Source organism: Oryza brachyantha, chromosome 7 (genome assembly GCF_000231095.2).
Source record: "Oryza brachyantha chromosome 7, ObraRS2, whole genome shotgun sequence".
Classification (NCBI taxonomy): Eukaryota; Viridiplantae; Streptophyta; class Magnoliopsida; order Poales; family Poaceae; genus Oryza; species Oryza brachyantha.
The window spans coordinates 8345633-8363600 of NC_023169.2; the positions used below are offsets into that span (position 1 = coordinate 8345633).

General features: G+C 42.3%; 1 protein-coding gene across 1 annotated transcript; it reads left to right on the top strand.

Moving 5' to 3' along the window:
* Positions 1-16813: 16813 nt before the first annotated feature.
* On the top strand, positions 16814-17764 carry LOC102719974 (brassinosteroid-responsive RING protein 1-like). Its single transcript, XM_015839553.2, has one exon. The coding sequence runs from the start codon at positions 17037-17039 to the stop codon at positions 17448-17450; it is 414 nt and encodes a 137-aa protein (XP_015695039.2). The 5' UTR covers positions 16814-17036; the 3' UTR covers positions 17451-17764.
* Positions 17765-17968: the final 204 nt, after the last annotated feature.

Below are 17968 nucleotides of genomic sequence, written 5' to 3' on the forward strand. Positions count from 1 at the left end.
AAATATGCGAGTTGGTAAGGCTCGAGACTTTTCAGAAGATGAACATGGAACAATCTGGATGGGAAACAGGTTGTGCGTACCAGATAACAAGGAGTTGAAGGAGTTGATACTCCAAGAAGTTCATCAAACCCAGTACTCTATTCACCCTGGGAGTACTAAGATGTATCAGGACCTCAAAGAAAAGTTTTGGTGGGTTAGTATGAAGAGAGAGATTGCAGAATACGTCGCCTTGTGCGATGTTTGTCAACGGGTCAAAGCAGAACACCAAAGGCCAGCAGGACTATTGCAACCTCTCCAGATTCCAGAATGGAAATGGGAAGAAATCGGGATGGATTTCATCACTGGTTTACCAAGGACTGCTGCTGGTCATGACTCGATTTGGGTAATTGTTGATCGATTGACAAAGGTCGCTCATTTCATACCAGTTCACACTACCTACTCAGGGAAAAGATTAGCCGAGATTTACTTGGCTAGGATCATGTGTTTACATGGAGTACCGAAGAAGATCGTTTCTGACCGTGGGAGCCAGTTTACTTCAAAGTTTTGGCAGAAGCTACAGGAAGAATTGGGAACCCGACTGAACTTCAGTACGGCTTATCACCCACAGACAGATGGTCAGACAGAGAGGGTAAATCAGATTCTTGAAGATATGCTCAGAGCTTGCGCTCTCGACTTTGGTGGAACTTGGGATAAGAATCTACCGTATGCAGAGTTCTCATACAACAACAGTTATCAAGCCAGTCTGCAGATGGCACCTTTTGAAGCATTGTATGGGCGAAAGTGTCGTACACCCCTCTTCTGGGATCAAACAGGAGAACGTCAAGTTTTTGGGACTGAAGTTCTAAGCCAAGCGGAAGAAAAGGTCAGAATAATCCGTGAAAGGTTGAAAACGGCCCAAACCAGACAGAAGAGTTATGCGGATAATCGTCGAAGGGACTTAGCCTTCGAAGCAGGAGACTATGTGTACCTCCGCGTCACACCTTTGCGAGGAGTACACCGGTTTCGGACCAAAGGAAAATTGGCACCACGTTTCGTGGGACCATACCGGATAATGGAACGCAGGGGAGAAGTTGCGTATCAGTTGGAACTCCCCGCTAACATGGCCGGAATTCATGACGTGTTCCATGTGTCGCAGCTCAAGAAGTGTCTCCGTGTGCCTGAGGAACAGACCAACTCCAAGCACATCGATCTGCAGGAAGATCTAACTTATGTGGAGAAGCCAGCACGGATTCTAGAAACCAGTGAAAGGAAGACTCGGAACCATGTGATCAGATTCTGCAGAGTTCAATGGAGTCACCACTCAGAAGAAGAAGCAACATGGGAAAGAGAAGATGAGCTCAAGGCCGCCCATCCGCACCTCTTCGCCAGTGCCTCCGAATCTCGGGGTCGAGATTCCGTTTAAGGGGGGTAGGTTTGTCACACCCGGAGTTTCGTCCTAAGCCTAAATTGTAAAAAGAAATCCGTAAATAACAATTGGCTTAATTAACTCAGGAAAAATCCCTCTAAAAGGAATTAATTCATTTAAATCGAGGCTCGCAAATCGACTAATAGGATTTAAATTCAAATTGCAGAAGTATAAAATTCGGCCAAACAAATTAATTTAAAACTCGGCAAAAGTGGGGTTTTCCTTTTTTCCCTCCTTTTTCCTCTCTTTTTCCCTTCCTTCTCAAATTGGGCCGAAGTCCAATTTTCCTCCCTCTCTCTTTTTCCTTTTCTTTTTCTTTTTCTTTTTCCTTCCCGGGCCGGCCCAGCCGAGCCGGCCCGTCTTCCCGCTCGGCCGGCCCAGCCGCGCCGGCCCCTTCCCTCCGCCCGCGCGCGCTCCCGCCTGGGCCGCCGCTCGGCCCAGCTCACGCGACGCCCGCGGCGCGAGTCCACGCCGCCTCCCTCCTCCCTCTCGCGCCACTGACAGGTGGGGCCCACCTGTCAGTGACTGCTTCGCCGCTCGTCCGCGCCGCGCCGCGTCCGAGCCGGACTCCGCGCCGCCGCGCCGCAACCGCCGCCGCCGCATCCGCCGCCGCCGAGACCGCGTCGTCGCCGACTCGGTCTCCAACCTCCGCCCGCCCTAGCCGGTCGCCGCCACCCTATAAATCCTGAGTCGCCGCGCGCCGTCGCTCGAGTCGCCGCCGCGCTGCCGCCGTTCGCCGCCGCCGCGCAACCTCTCACCCGTCGCCGGTCGTCGCCGCTCAGCTGCGTCATCACCTCCGTCCCTCTGTCGCCGACTTGTTGCCGCCCTCGCCGTCGCCAGGGAGCCCCCTCGGCGCTGCGCGTTTCCCCGCCGCCCGGCCGCCGCCGCGTCTCGCCCGTCGCCGCCGCCGATCGATCTCCACCGCCACTGCCGATCTCCCGCACCCGCCCGCGTCGCCACCTTCGCCTCGGTCTCGCCGACCCGTCCGCGCCCTCGCCGCCGCCGGTGAGCCTCCGCACCCTCCTCCCCTCTTTCTCCCCCTTTCCGGCCGACCGCCGCCGAGTCGCGTGCCGTCGCCGGACGAGGCCGAAGCCCGCCGCTCCCGCCGGCCGCCGTGGTCGTCGTCGCCTCCGCGTCGCCGACGTCTGGCCGCCGTTGCTTGCGCCCGCGCGTGCCGTGCCGTCGCCGCTCGCCAGTCGCCGTCGCCGCTGTCCTTCCACCGTCGCCGTGCGTCGCCGCCTCGGCCGTCGTCGCCGTCGCGCCGTCGCCGCTCGCCGGTCGTCGCCGTCGCGCCGTCGCCGTCGCGCCGCCGTCGCCGTGCGCCGCCGCCGCCGCGTCGCCCGCCGCTCCCGCCGGCCGCCGCCGTCCGCCCGAGCCGCGCTCTGCTCCCCATCTCTCTCTGTTCCCTCTCGCTGACGAGTGGGTCCCACTCGTCAGTCGCTCCCCGCGCCCGCCCTCTCTCTCTCCTCCCGGGCCCAGCCGTCAGCGCCTCTCTCCCTCTCCCTCTCACCGACAGGTGGTCCCCACCTGTCAGACGTCAGTACCCTCTCTCCTCGCTGACGTCAGCAGCCCCATTAATTGCGCAATAATGTATTTAGCACTTTTCTGTTTAGTTAAAAACCCAGAAAACTTCTAAAATTCATAAGTAATTCATCTAGTCTCCGTTTAGGTCCATTCAAATTTCATTAAATTCATAAAATTATCTAGAATCCATTAAAAATAGTTTCTTTTGCTGTTTCAGTAGAGTTTGTGCCTGTTTTATTTATTTTTGTGCTTTGTCGCTCAGATTCGGACCCCGCCGAAGAGCCGGTTTACTTCGAGATCGTTGCCGAAGTTCCCCAAGGGCCAGAGCAAGGCAAGTGACACTCATCCTTGAACATATTGAACCCATTATTGCAAATTCCCCGCTTGTTGATTTCAAATATGCATTGTTTTAATTAAAGTACTTACTTTATGTTATTTTCGGGTAAACCTTATTATTACGCCGTTGTTTATCCAACCTTATTCATTGCTGGACCAGGGGTAACTTGATTAGAGTCAGGCCTAGGTTAATGCTTAGCCATGCTTAGAACAAATAGCTCATGGGATCACATTTAATTATGCTTAGTTCTGAATAGCCGAGATAATGATTCACTACCCGGTACGGGTTAATGTCAACTAAAATATTGATAATGGTGGGCTGTGGGTGCATGGTTTTGAGAGTCGCACCCATGGTAATTAAGGACCGGTTCACGGGAAACCCTGGAAGTAAATAAGTGCTAACCACATGCCGAAATGGGTAAGGTGGGATTTGGAGCATGACTTCGAACTATTTGACGTACCCAGGCAAGGGTAGGCGTGATGGAGTATGGACGGGCAATCGTGGTGTAACGAAAGCTTCTCCTGCTTCCGGATCTACCGAGGCACAAGAGGGGACTGCCCGACTTGGTGTAAAGGAGGGGGTGAAACCTGAAGTGTGGTACGATTAAATAGGGAGGGTTGTGTAACGGGTCCTATCACGGTCTCATTTCCGGTATGCCGTGGTGGTATGTCGGCGCACGTTCAAGTGTAGTGGAGTCGTGTCTTGTGGGTACAGTAGTACACCTCTGATCAGAGTATAAACTATTCGAATAGCCGTGCCCACGGTTACGGGCGAACTCCCAGCTTCACTGTGATTAGTGAACCCTAATAACTTGAGTAAAATCTGTTGTCACTCGGGACTACTGCAACGTGGTGTAACGTTGAGTAGTGGTTGGGCCTGTTGCAACGTGGTGTAACGTTGGACAGTGTTGGGGTATTTTACAACTGTTTATTTATTTATGCTTCACTATATTTGAATTACCTTTATTCTTTCAATCTCTGTTATTTATTTAAATTGCTGCTTTGTCGCAACTAACCCGAGCCTGTCCTTGTTAATCCCTATGCATCATTTGTTTCCCCCTTGTCCGTGTTACTTGTTGAGTACGGTGGTTTGTACTCAGCCTTGCTTAACTTTCCCAACCCAGAGCTAGAAGCAGAGTCCGATGGAGGTGCCTCTCAGGAGTGAGCTGTTCCGCCGTCGAAGCGTTGCCTGTGGACTGGAGCCGTACCCGCTGGAGCTAGTCTACCCCTTTGTTTTTTTCTTTCCGCTGCATTTCCGCTAGAATAAGTGTAATTTTCAGTTGTTTCTAAGAACGATGGTTATGTAATCAACATTGTCTTCTTGTGTACCCTGGCTGGTCCTGGACAGGGATTTAATACACAATTAAGTTCAGAAATTCATGTGAGGAATTTCTGGGCGTGACAACCAACTAGCTACTTCATCATGCACATTAATTTATTGATCATTTCTATGTATTTCAGGCCTCACTTTCCCACTCAAATGAACAAATAGGGCATGAATCTTGTAGAGCTCCTTGTCTCTTGTAGAAACCACAGGAGCCTCAACTCTCATGCTCGCGCCCTAGGATTCTTTCACGTAGGTGATGACTGTAGTGATGGCGAGAAAAAAGCAGCGGTGCGATGGAGGGGAAGGAGCAGAGGGGCCTATCGTAGTCGGACCGCTACCACATCTCGACTGTCACCGTCATCGCCCGAGCTCTCTCACCGCCGCTCGAGCTACATCGGTGTCGCCCGAACTCTGTCGCCTTTGCCCGATCTGCACTACCGCCACTAGATATACAACGTCGCCGCCAAGCTCCACCGCTGTCGCCCGAGTCGCGCTGCCGTGGCATCGTCGTGGATGCTGCTTCTTCCAAGCAATCAGCGATGGGAGGAGAGATAGGAGGGTGATTGTGTCGGTGCTAGAGATGGTAGGGTGGTGGTAGTTTGGTATTTGTTTGTCTTAGGGTGTTCGATGTAAAAATGTTAGACTTCTTCGTAGATTAAAAAATTAGGACTAAGATAGATAAAGTTAGGGCTAAAATGAAAAGATAGACCACTCCTGAGGCCACTTGCACTACATGAGAGTATTTTTAGAGGTGCATTCTTAGCTTAGGTGGCATCTCAAGACCACTCGTAAGGATACGGTGCATTGTGTATGTCCTAAGGGCATTCACAGTGAGGGTACTTCCATATATGCCAAGTGAGGGTACTTCCATATATGCCACGTAGATAAAACTATTCCATAGACCACTTCTTTTACATTGGAAATCACTCTATTGTAAATAGGACCCACAACTGTTGTGACCTCTCTCCCCTCCTCGGTCTCTCCACCGCTTCCTCCCTCTCTCAGGCCCCCTCCCTCTCTATGCCTCCCCCAATCTCCTTCCCTCTCCCCGGCCATCACTCTCTCTAGATCTCTACCTCCCCCATCTCCGATGCTCCCTCCCTCTCTCTGGCGGTCTCTCCTGCCTCTCCCTCCCTCTTTCTCCGCCTCTCCGCCACTCCCTCCCTCTCTCCGACGGTCTCTCTGCTGTTGTGGCGGAACTCGCGTGAACGTGACAGTGGTCAGGCGATGGGCGGACACGACGAAGGCAGCGGAGGCCACACACCGAGTCAACATCATTCGGCGCGTGCCTCGGGTGGCGTCCTCACCACGCTCGAGGTCGGGTCGTGCGCACCATGCCTAGGGCACCCGGAGCTCGGCGTGGCATCACCCAGGCGCCGCATCGCACTCTCTCTGACGTGGATGGTCCGAGCTACTCACCACGTGTGTGCAGTGTTAATGCCCTAAGGTTGCCCCGTTGGTTTCTCCGTGTTGTGATCCCTGTGGGTCCCTCTGATAGCTTTTCCCGCTGTTAGTGCCAAGCGTGGTGCGATGCGGCGGTTCCGATCGCGGCATCTGATGTACACAGCATGCCACGATAGGGTGCGGTACGACACTAGTGGCAGAGGGGGGTCGTCTTGGAGTGCGATGACTCGGACCGTGACAGCTTCCACACGGGCGGTGACCCCAAGCGCGTGAGCAGTAGCAGCACATGCCCGCCGGCTGGAGGCGTGCACGTTGACTAAGGCAGTGTTCGACTACCCAACAAGTAACCCTAGATTCCCTCGTTTTTCACGCTCATGCTTCTTGAACTACTAAACAGTGTACTTTTTGCGAAAATTTTCTACAGGAAAGTTGCTTTAAAAAACCATATTAAACTATTTTCTATAGGAAAATTTAATTTTTTCATAATTAATAATGTACTAATTAGTACTACATTTTTCGGCACTGGATATTTAATCCTCATCCTTACATATGCTGAATGCGGCCTAACTAGCTAGTTCATCATGCACATTAATTTATTGATAATTCCTCTGTTTTTCATACTTCACTTTCCCACTCAAATGAATAGGGCATGAATCTTTCTTACTCTATACTTATAACATTTATCTATTGTATATTATTTAAATAGTTATAAAAGAAATTTTAAAAAAATTATGAAGATAGATTAATATGAGATGTATCATAACATAAATATGTAAATTTAAATATAACTTTTACAATCTGTAAAAATTAACAAATTAAACTCTAAATATAAGATGTATAATCACAGTCATATTTGTTATTTTTTAATAATTTTTGTTATATTTGAACTTTGCATGTTTGTGGAATTGTACATTTAGTATTAATCTATCTTTTTTATTTTTTTTAACTACATGCTATAAATAAGGAGATGCCTACTTAATAGTTTAAATATTTTGCTGGTAACTGCAATAAAATCGGCTACACCTAAAATCTAAAAAGGGAAGCAGGCATCCCCTGCGAAGTGATCAGTATGCATGGAGATGATTGTGTCTTTTTTGTACACAAAGATGGATTCGATCGATCCAGGCATACTTCTTTGGGCCGGGTCGTACGTAGGCCTGAGCTTGTTGTCCATGAGAAACATATATGGGTCGTTTGAGAAAAAATGAAAGTCCCGAGTTGCATGCAACGACTAGAGTAGTGCGTCGAGGAACAACGGTCATAATACCGCCCTGCTCTCTTATTAATTCCAGTCTCTTCTACCGCGGCTAGTGCCCTCTTCTTCTGCTTCTTCTACCGCTTCTTTTTGACTTCTTTTAGGCAACAGTCTGGTGTGGTGACTGTTTCAAGCCGACAATGAGAAAGAAAGGAATGAAAGGGAGACAACGGTCTAGTGAAAGAAGAGGGAGGCAACGGTCTAGGGAAATAAACGTACTAGACCGTGTTCTGAGTGTCAATTATCTAGAGTGAAAAACATTATAATAGATTAGCACATAATTAATTAATTATTAATTATTAGAAAATATAGAATAGATTAATATGATTTTTTAAAACAACTTTTTTATAGAATTTTTTTGTAAGAAGTATACCATCTAGCAGTTCAGAAAACGTGTACGCGGAAAATGAGGGGAGTTTAGATAACTTAGCATAGCATGCTGAACCTGGCCCTAGTTGCTACAACGGGAAACTACTCCCTCCGTCTCAAAATAAACCAATCTTTCATTTTTTAGCTATAATCTTTGAACTTTGTCTTACTAAAAAAAATATGATTAATATTTTTTATTAGATGATAAATCATGTATAGTACTTTACGTGTGACCATTTTCTTTAATTTTTTGAAAAAATTTTAAATAAGATGGATGGTCAAAAGTTAGGCTTATTTTGCGACGTAGGGAGTAGTTGAGGGTATATAATCATGACATGTCCAATAATTAGGAAGGTCATTAAAAAATGTTTTTTTACCGTCCTTAAAAAAAGTTCTTGAGGTACCGAAAATTTTAGTGCAAAATTCTGATACCTTGAGATCTGAAAAATATGATACCTTCAGGTGCATATTAAAAAAGCTCTTATAAAAAATACTTCTGTCAAGACAAAGTTGAATTAAAAAAGAGAGTAAGCAAGATATGCCTTCCTGAACATGGAAGAAATTAAATGTGAAATCACAACGTACCATTTCATTGTAGCAACCCCTTCTCAGCCTCACATGGTCCGGCACAGCATCGATCATGAATTAATACCGGTGAATTAACAAAACCACTGGATCGATTTGTCCGAATATAGAGCAAGCAACTGTAATCACTAGGACCGTCCATAGCAAGGACGGTAAGGAGATGGCCGCAATGACATATTTGGCTCCCGATCGATCAGCTTGAGCAAATTCTACATCCCAATTCCTCAAATTTTCTTGTTTCCGAGACAAAATGGACGAATTCGACCAACTTCATATGGAAATGAAGGTGCCAACAAAGTTGCAAGCTCAATATCATCAACGTAGTGCGGTTTTGAGAGCAACAGAATTAATTAAGCTCCTGGAATCAATGGATCATCGATCAGCGTCGGGTATGGATGAGAAAGGTTAATTCATGGCGATCGGAGAAGAGAGAGAGAGAGAGAGAGAGAGAGAGAGAGAGAGAGAGAGAGGTAGTTTAAGCCTGGGATTAATTGCAGTGTCAAAAGAAAGAGAGATGCTAGGTAGTGCAGTGCATTTAACTGAAACTAATACTGCAAATTAAGAGAATAACTTTACCCTATGCAGAAAAGGTCAAGGTGTAGAGGCTAATATATGTCCGCGAAGATAATGGGTGGAGATTGGGGTGTGTGGGCAGTGTTTTGCATGAGGTAGAGAGAGAGAAAAGAGTACATGGGATGGACGGAATGGGTTAAGCTAATAATAGGAAAATTATGATGCATGCCAACGTGTCAGGTATTAGAGAGATAGTAAAATTGGAGAGTTGATTATCTTTAATCATTTGTGGCTGATGATTTGGAGGGCTTTACAGATAACTACGTTATTATATAGTGGCGGACTCCGATGCATTTTACTGGTAGTAGAATTTAATCCATACCGTTGATCTATTTTTATCTGACGGTTGTGATTAAATTATACTACCAACAATATTAGGTGTAGTAGAAATTTTATGGGGTAATATCGTCCTTTTTATTATGATCTTTATTGCAAAATTACAAAATACTACTAATCAAGTAATTAACAAAGTAAAAAAAATACTTTTTTCTACTAGTAGTATAATACTACAAGTAAATTGCATCGGAGAGTTGCCCTATTATATATTATACACGCCCATAACGAACGTACACCACTGCCATATTTTATATTGAAGACTACTTGTGTGTATATTTTTCTTCATGTGAAAAGTTTAGGGTGGTCCGTTTGGCTTTTTAGAAAAAAACCAAACGACATATTTACAAATAAAAAATTATGAATAAAATTTTTATATATGTATTCTTAGCGATCTAATAGTCAAGGTTGGAAAATAAACTATGATAAAAAGTTTCAAAACCTACTCAAAATTTATGGTTACAAATTTAAATGTTACATACATGGTCTTGCTTTGTTTTCACCTAGGTGAAACAGTTTTATATATCGAACAATGAGAAGACAGTGTTTACCAAAATGTTTGATAATATAAAATCTTATATATTTTATTCTCTCTGTTTTATATTATAAGATTTTTTAATATATTTTTCTATATATCAATATAAATACTTTATATATGTGTCTAGATTCAATGGCATATAAATAAATCTAGGAAATGACAGAAAGTCTTATAATATCGAACGGATAGAATATATATAACATTATTGACGACACTCATGTTTCGTAACATTCTAGTATCGTTTCCATCCTATGTCCCAAAAAGGAAGCCTTTCCGGATAAATGATTAGCAAATACAAATCCTAAATGAAACGTTTCACTTTGATATACAGAAATCACTAACAATAATAGTATAAATAAATATCTGGTAAATAGTAGTACATGTCCGGTGTTCCAAAAATATTTTTTTAACACCATGTTTTATGTCTAATAAGTAAGTTTCTTTATCTAATGATGCATCACTGTAGAATATTTTAGAAATCATTAAAAGACATGTGCACCTCCTAATAATAACGAACCGTAAACATAACTAATAAAAAATGTCATTAACAATTTTACTTTGTTAACAACTGTCATATATTTTTTAAAAAAACTGCAAAGAACTCATGCGATAAATATTTGCTACGTATTATATGAACACTTAATATTTGATTTAAATATATTTTTATGTAATATAAGAAGACACGATGAAATTTGTTTTAAACTCGTAATAATTTAGACTTTGAATTACGTGTTATCTGATAGTAGCATGGTTGTTTTGTTCCTTTGATATATACAAACGTCAACAAAATTTCATTTATTATAAAAAAGATGGAAAGTTGTATGTGAAGCGAATATGTATTTTCATTGAGTTTAGCTTTATAGAGTCTAAATTTTACATTAATATTAAAGAAAATGTGAATAAGTTATTCAATTAAAATTATTTGTGCAATGTGTAAAGTTGAAATTGCAGTGATTCTGAAATTAGCGCATCAATTTGTTCCTATCTTTTTGCATTTAGCATATAAATTTAACCTTGCAAGTTCTGCAATTACCATTTACACTTAGAAACTTGTAATCTATTATAATATGGTCTAACCTATAATTAATTATGCAAAGTTACAATAGACATTATTAATTGTTGGTTTGTTGCTATTTTGTCAGAGTTTGTTTAAATAATTAGTTTAATAAATGCTTGATAGACAGACAAAATTGAACGTTTGGTCTATATATGATTGCACTTAAAAGAATTTATAATATCTTATTTACATTATTAAATTGAGTTATAGCGTTAGCGTGGGTATATCCCTAGTTAGATTCTATGTTTACTTGTTTTCATCTAAGCATAGAATGTGGAGTTACACCTATTAAGTGTGCATATTCGACGCACCTAAACAATTTCATGTGTATAGGTGCTCCTATGGGTCCCTATGTTTAGCTGTTTTCATCTAAGCATACATCTGGCTACCTTCCTCTATTAGATGGAGATGAATGATGAAAGATTATCAAATTTTTGTTATAACTATTTTATGGTATAAACGATGAAATTAGCTACTACAAGTTCAAAATCTATTTTAAAAATACGATATGGTCAACTTTTGTCTAAAGACTTTTTGCAAAAAAAAAATAGACTATTTAGTAATTCGGAAAACGTGTGCGCAAAAGTCGAGAAATAATCTAGCCAAAAAGAGCGTATCCAAAGTTGTACAGGTGCATCTATAATTTTCTTCACGAAGCCTTCCACGGTATCTCAAGGTAATGTTAGGACGGAGGACAAATTTCGAGAACCAACTCCTAACAGGTTAAATCACTTGGCATTGGTCAAGGGCCTACAAGAGGAAATCAACATGACTGTGAAGGTCTCGGGTGACCACAGTGGATAGTATGGATAAGATGTATAAATCCCCATGAGCTGCCTATATAGTATGGGTTCTACACAAATAGTCAAATACCAAATGTACTAGGACTTAGGTAAGAAAAACATCACATAACTAAGTTATGTAAATTCAGTCGATCAGGCACTACCATGTATGACATGGATTGGTTTTGAAAATTCATTTGGATGCTTCTAGAATTTACTTTTTGTATGAACTTCGTAGATTAAAAAAAGGAATAGCGTAAAAATACCAAAAGGCCCATAGATATTCATCCGACCTGACTTTGTTCCGCGCCTAGTTGGAGGATGCAGGCTGCCCCTCTCCATACTGCACGCTGTGTTCTAATATTGCCGGAATAAACAACACTTCGAGGGCCAATAAAACTGAAACCGAAACTCACCATTTCAACAGACTTTGCCTCTGTTTGTAAGGATCGGAGTCACTGCCTGTCTAATGCTGAGTGCATGTATGATATAGTTGGCTCCAGTGCCTCCACATAGGATCAATTACGTGAGAAAAAACATAAATTAATTCAACTGAGCCTAGTGATTGTTCTTTCAGTGGATATCGGTTCTTGATACAAAAGAATCCTTGTTTGTCCAGGATTTTTCGCGCTTTCTTGGCGTACCTGTTTCTTTTTGGGACTGCTATATTACGATTTACCGTTCAACCAACAGGATAATCCCGATTCTAACAGCGACGTGATGTCCTCCACAGCACCGACCGGGGTCCTCGCTGCCGTGGCGCCGATTCCTGCCGCCGCGACGGTGATTCGGGCTGCAACGTGCTCCTCACCGCCGATGTCGTCGTTGTCGTCACTGCCGCCGATTCCTGTCGCCACGATTCCTGGTGAGGGAGAGGGGGAGAGGAGAAGGAGTAGTGTGAAGAGCTGCTCCTTGCAGTTGAGAGGAGGAGAGCGGAGGGGAGGAGAGAGCAGGTGCAGCAGAAAGACGAGACTTGGTTTGGTTGCTTGGTTGGTTGGATACTGTTCAGATATCATACATGATACATGTGAATGTGAGATATCATGTTACATGAAATTTACCATGTTACCTAGTCATGATATTGTTACTTCGAGGTATCATACATAATACTACCTCTATTTTATATTGTAAGATTTTCTAGCCTTGCCTAAATTCATTTATGAATAAATATATATAATTTATATATGTGTCTAGATTCATTATCATCCATATGAATCTAGACAATGCTAGAAAGTTTTACATTGCGAAACGGAGGGAGTACATGTGAGATACCATGTTACCTCGAAGGTACCATTCCTGTTACCTCGAGATACCATGCATGATACATGTGAGATATCATGTTACTTGGGGTATCTTGTTACCTGGCCATGTTACCAAGCCTGGTACCCTTCAGGTAACACCCATGCTATCTAGGAAGTACCATGTTACCTGGGGGTATCATTTTACCTGGCTATATTACCAAGCCTAATACCCTTCGGGTAACACACATGTTACTTGGGGTACCATGTTACCTTATCATGGTACTATGTGTGATATATTGAGGTATCATATATGGTTCGTGTGAAATACCAGTTTATCTTATGCATCTTCTTCGCATTGACTAAAGTGACAAATAATCCTTGTTCACGTATAAACCCATCCCTAGAGCAAGATATCACTCTAATCCCTACCCCTCATCCACCCAAAAGTTGTTGATTCACCATATATAAAATAAGAGAGTGAAGTAAGCAATCCTTAAGTTGCTAGAAGGGGGCTAGACTGCATCGTCATTCGTCACAGTCGCCGTCGTCGTTCGTCGTAGTCGCCGTTGTCATTGCCGCCGCCGCCGTTGACACCGCCGCCGCAATTGCCGTTGTCGCCGTCGTTGCCGTCGTAGCCGCCACCGTCTCCATCTCAGTTGTCGCCTCCTCTATACTTTCGCTGTTGTGTTCTTTTGTTGGAGTGAAATACTAATTGTTGTATCATAGCAGAGTGAGATACTAGTAGTTGTATCCCGTCACTGGTGGCTTTGACAGGAACACGTTATGTAGCATTTTTGTTTTTTTTATATTTTGAATCCTTCTATTCTGAATTCAGTTAGCGATGATATTTAATATCTTTCTTGCACTTTCTTAACTCGTGAAATACTAGTAGCCATGAATTCCCCTAATTAATGGCCTACCCTAGGATTTGTCACATAAATTGGTATATAAATCGCAATTGTATGCAGCGGCGGAGCCAGATATTATTTAAAGTCTGGACAGTGGGCAAGCATAACTATAATGAAATATATAATCTATACTCTTAATTGCTTGATTAGCAATGTTTTGTATTACGTAATTGTTAATCATCTTATGGTTTGGCGCCGGAAAGGCTGACCAGCCACCCTGGCTGTCCGGGAGGTGAATCCGCCGTTGATTGTATGGCCAACCATTGCAGGTAGAATGCCACATGACAGGAATTACTTTCTCCTCGTGTGTATTGACATTTTCTATTCTTGTCAATAAATGATGAGCTAGAAAAGGATATTTTAAAAAATTTTGGGATATACCTTGAGTTATTGTGTTAGTTTGCCATGGGTTCATTATAATTATATAAACAGGCGTATAGCTTTTACCTAACATTACTGGACTAAACCTTGATAAAAATCTTTATGTATTTTTTGTTGTTACAATTTCATGAATAATACCTTTGCATCGCACAAACCCTATGGCTATAATACTCTAGTCAGGTACTACTCATCGATGATCAACGTGGCAGGTAGAGGCCTGGTGCCCCAAAAATTTTTGTGGAAGATGACTTCGAGTGATACATGTGACGAAGATCTTGGTGAGAGTTTGAGCCTAGGAGATTCAAATTCGGTGAGATACCTCCTACCTTCAGACCAAAACGTACCGTCATTATCTCCCTAATAGCTAGCCCAATAGCTAACAAAGAAGGTTGACAAACCTATGAGTTTATTGGGGATCAACCCATTAAATTCTTAAAGTGTCTCAACCCATATGTTTTCGGTTTTGAATTCGGCTCTTGATAGCATCAAATTCAAATGTACTTTTCCACTAATCTAGATGGATTCTAAGGGCTCATGTGTACTCGTTAGAAAGTTTATGAAGTTTACTTTCAGAAATTTTTCTTCCCACGTTAAAATTCCCCCTGACATATTCAGAATATGCAAAACAAGTTATGTATCTCTCATAGTCTGAAACTGTTTTTTGCCACAGGCCTCATAGTTGAGTATTACTGTCTCCTTTCTCGGATAAAATCATTTTCAGTCTTTTATATAATATTTTGACTTTCGTCTTATTTGAAATTATTTTATGATTAATATTTTTATTCTTATTGGATGATAAAAACATGAATAGTACTTTATGTGTGATTAATTTTTTAAATTTTTTATATAAATTTTTTAAATAAGACGAATAGTTAAACGTTGGACACGGAAAAATAAAAAATAAAGTTATTATTAGACGAAGGTAGTACTTGATTGGCCCATGTTACTGATGACCTGACATGTTATTTAATTCATAAATAGCCAGCGTCATCATCGTTAAGGTTTGGCTTTTGGCTAGATTATTTTACCACTCTATAGTCGATCTGGTAGCTAAATTGGTTTATGGAACCCCATGTTTATTACTTAATCATTCATCTATAATTCAAAATTTGTTTTTCTTGTTCTTTTCAATTTTTTCAATTGTTTGTAGAAGCAAAACATTCGTGTTCCATGTGTAGCGGTTGCAAGTGACGATCAACTAATTGGAAACCAGATTCCAAAAAAAAAAACTAATTGGAAACCTTAAACCGTGAACATATTCACATCATGAAATCAAACATATCAAAAGATTGGACACCTAGTATCGATCGCATCACTTAGCTGCTTGCAACTGAGTAAATAGACTAGTAGTTCCTGTTCCAAACATTTTCCTTCTGTAAATTTGGATCCACAGAAATGACAGTGAGATGCAATCCACCATTTATTTGAAAATTAGTGGCCAAAAGATGCAAATGTGACCAAATATAAGAGATTTTCTTGACTACGATGCAAATTTATAATTAACCATACACGTTAATTAATTAGAAGACTTCCACCATGATGAACGACTTTAGAAACCGAATATACGTTTGATTTGATGCACGGCAATCATCACATAACTATCATGTATGTAAGTACGGAGTACCATTAAGGCAGGAGTGGTATGGGCCAAGGTGCTTAGTTTCTTTCACAACTCTTTTTAAATCTTAAAAAGTTTTAGCTCAAAACTGTATACAATTTTATTTTTAACCCATTTTAAACCCGATCCTTAAATTTTGAAGGTAAAATTGTTGGGCTCATTACCACCCCTACGTTAAGTTGATGTTACGATAGTTGAGATTAAACGATAGAAGAATTATCTAATTTTTTCAATAGCTATTTAAGAATAAAAATGAATAAATTAAATAGTAAAAAATAAAAATTTTACATTAGAAATATATTACACGAGAAACTTTTATGTAGATTATTCTTAATTATTATGCAAGTTTATCATACATGCTAATTAGAAAGTGTCCACCGTGATTAATGAGTTTACAAACAGATATGACGACTATGATCAGTTGACTACCATATGTGAACACATATAGGTGACCGTCCTTTGGCTTATTCTATCGATTAGCAAAACGACATATTTATAAATAAAAAATAATTTATAAAAATAATTTTATCTACTTGTTCTAAACTATATAAAAGCTAATGTCGAAAAATAAGCTATAATTGCAAATCAACTCTACTAAATTTAAGATTAAAAATTTAAAATTCAGTTTATAAGGCTAAGTATACGGAAAAGACGAGTAAGGATGGCCACGGGTCGAATTTGGTGCGGGTAGAGCAATTACTTGCCTGCCAACTTGAAGGATACAGTTGGAATTCTCTACCCGTACCCATCGGGTACCGGGTGGGTATCGGGTATCCGTCGGGTCTACCATTTCACATGTCAAAAGCATATCAAAATAACCATTCCAACATATATACTGCTTATAATACAATGTTGTATCAACATGAAAAATTCAACAAATACAACATACTGCTCATAATACATAGGCCATGTCAAACGTTTTAGCTAAAAGAGATTACATCACAAATATTATTACATGAATAACATAATAAGTTTTTAGACAAAATTCAATATGTGGGTGGGCTATGTTCGGGTACCCGACGGGTTACCAACGGGTGGGAAAAAATTGAGGGTGATAGTATCATTTAACAATCCAAACCATCTGTCCATCTCTGTCATGATAACAGCCCAGCTGATGATCTTGCAGCCTCACTCTCACCTATTTAATGTCAGCCAAACCCAACACAACCCAGCCTGCTACTGCAACTCTGCAAGTGCTAGCTCTACTACTCTCTCGATCCTCTATCCATCACCGAGTCTGTGACCCACCCACCACAGGCAACCATCCACACACACACGCCATCGTCACCCGACCAAACAAGGCAGCTTAATAACTAGAGCTGCTTTGCGTGAGTGACCAACCTGAGCTGAGCGGATCACGCAAAGAAGCTCCGGCGTCTCCATACCACCAGCTAGCGCCGATGGGCTTCCCGGCGGTGTACTACTGCGTCATCCTCCCGCCGCCGCTCCACTCCCTCCTCCACCTCCTCGAGTGCATCTCCCGCGGCTGCGCCCTCCCGGCCGCGCTGCTCTTCCCCGCCGCCACCGAGCTGCCGCCCCCCGCGCGCGCCGCCCTGCAGGCCGACGGGATCAAGGCCCGCCTCCCCGTCATCAGGTTCAGCGGATCCAGCGCCGACGCGGCGGAGGAGGAGGACGAAGACTCCGACGCTGCTGCGTCGTCGTCCCCGCGCTGCGCCGTGTGCCTGGCCGCCGTGGAGGACGGCGCGGAGGTGAGGCAGCTGCGCCACTGCGCCCACGCCTTCCACCTCCCCTGCATCGATCGCTGGGTGGACATGGGCCACTTCACCTGCCCTCTCTGCAGATCTCTCCTCTGAATCTACCTTGTCACTTCTTCCCTCTCCTCTCCTGCTCATCAATTCTTTTTTTTTTCCTGTTCAGCTACTATCTAGCTTAATTAATTAGCTTCCAGATGCTTTCAGCAGCTTGGATCTTCATTAGGATCTACTAGTATTACTACTGCTAGGCTATTTCACATACACATGTAATCATGCACACGCTTAATTATGATATTAGTATTATACAGTCCTATTACTGTCACACAGGAAAAATAAAATGTACTCGCACCTTTCTCTGAATTTCCTGCTACTCCCGCACAACTTTCTTGGCCTACTTAATGTTGCAATTTGTTTATCTTTCTCTGAATTTACTGCCTTCTATTTCTTTTATATAGCACCGTGGATTTTTTTATATGGCTCGTCAATATGTCAAATTATAGGTAATATCTAAAGTTTTTATAATAACAAATCAAATTATAATAAAATAATTAATAATTATATAGTTTTACAAATAAGATAAATAGATAAACACGAACATAAAATTAGCATAAATATGG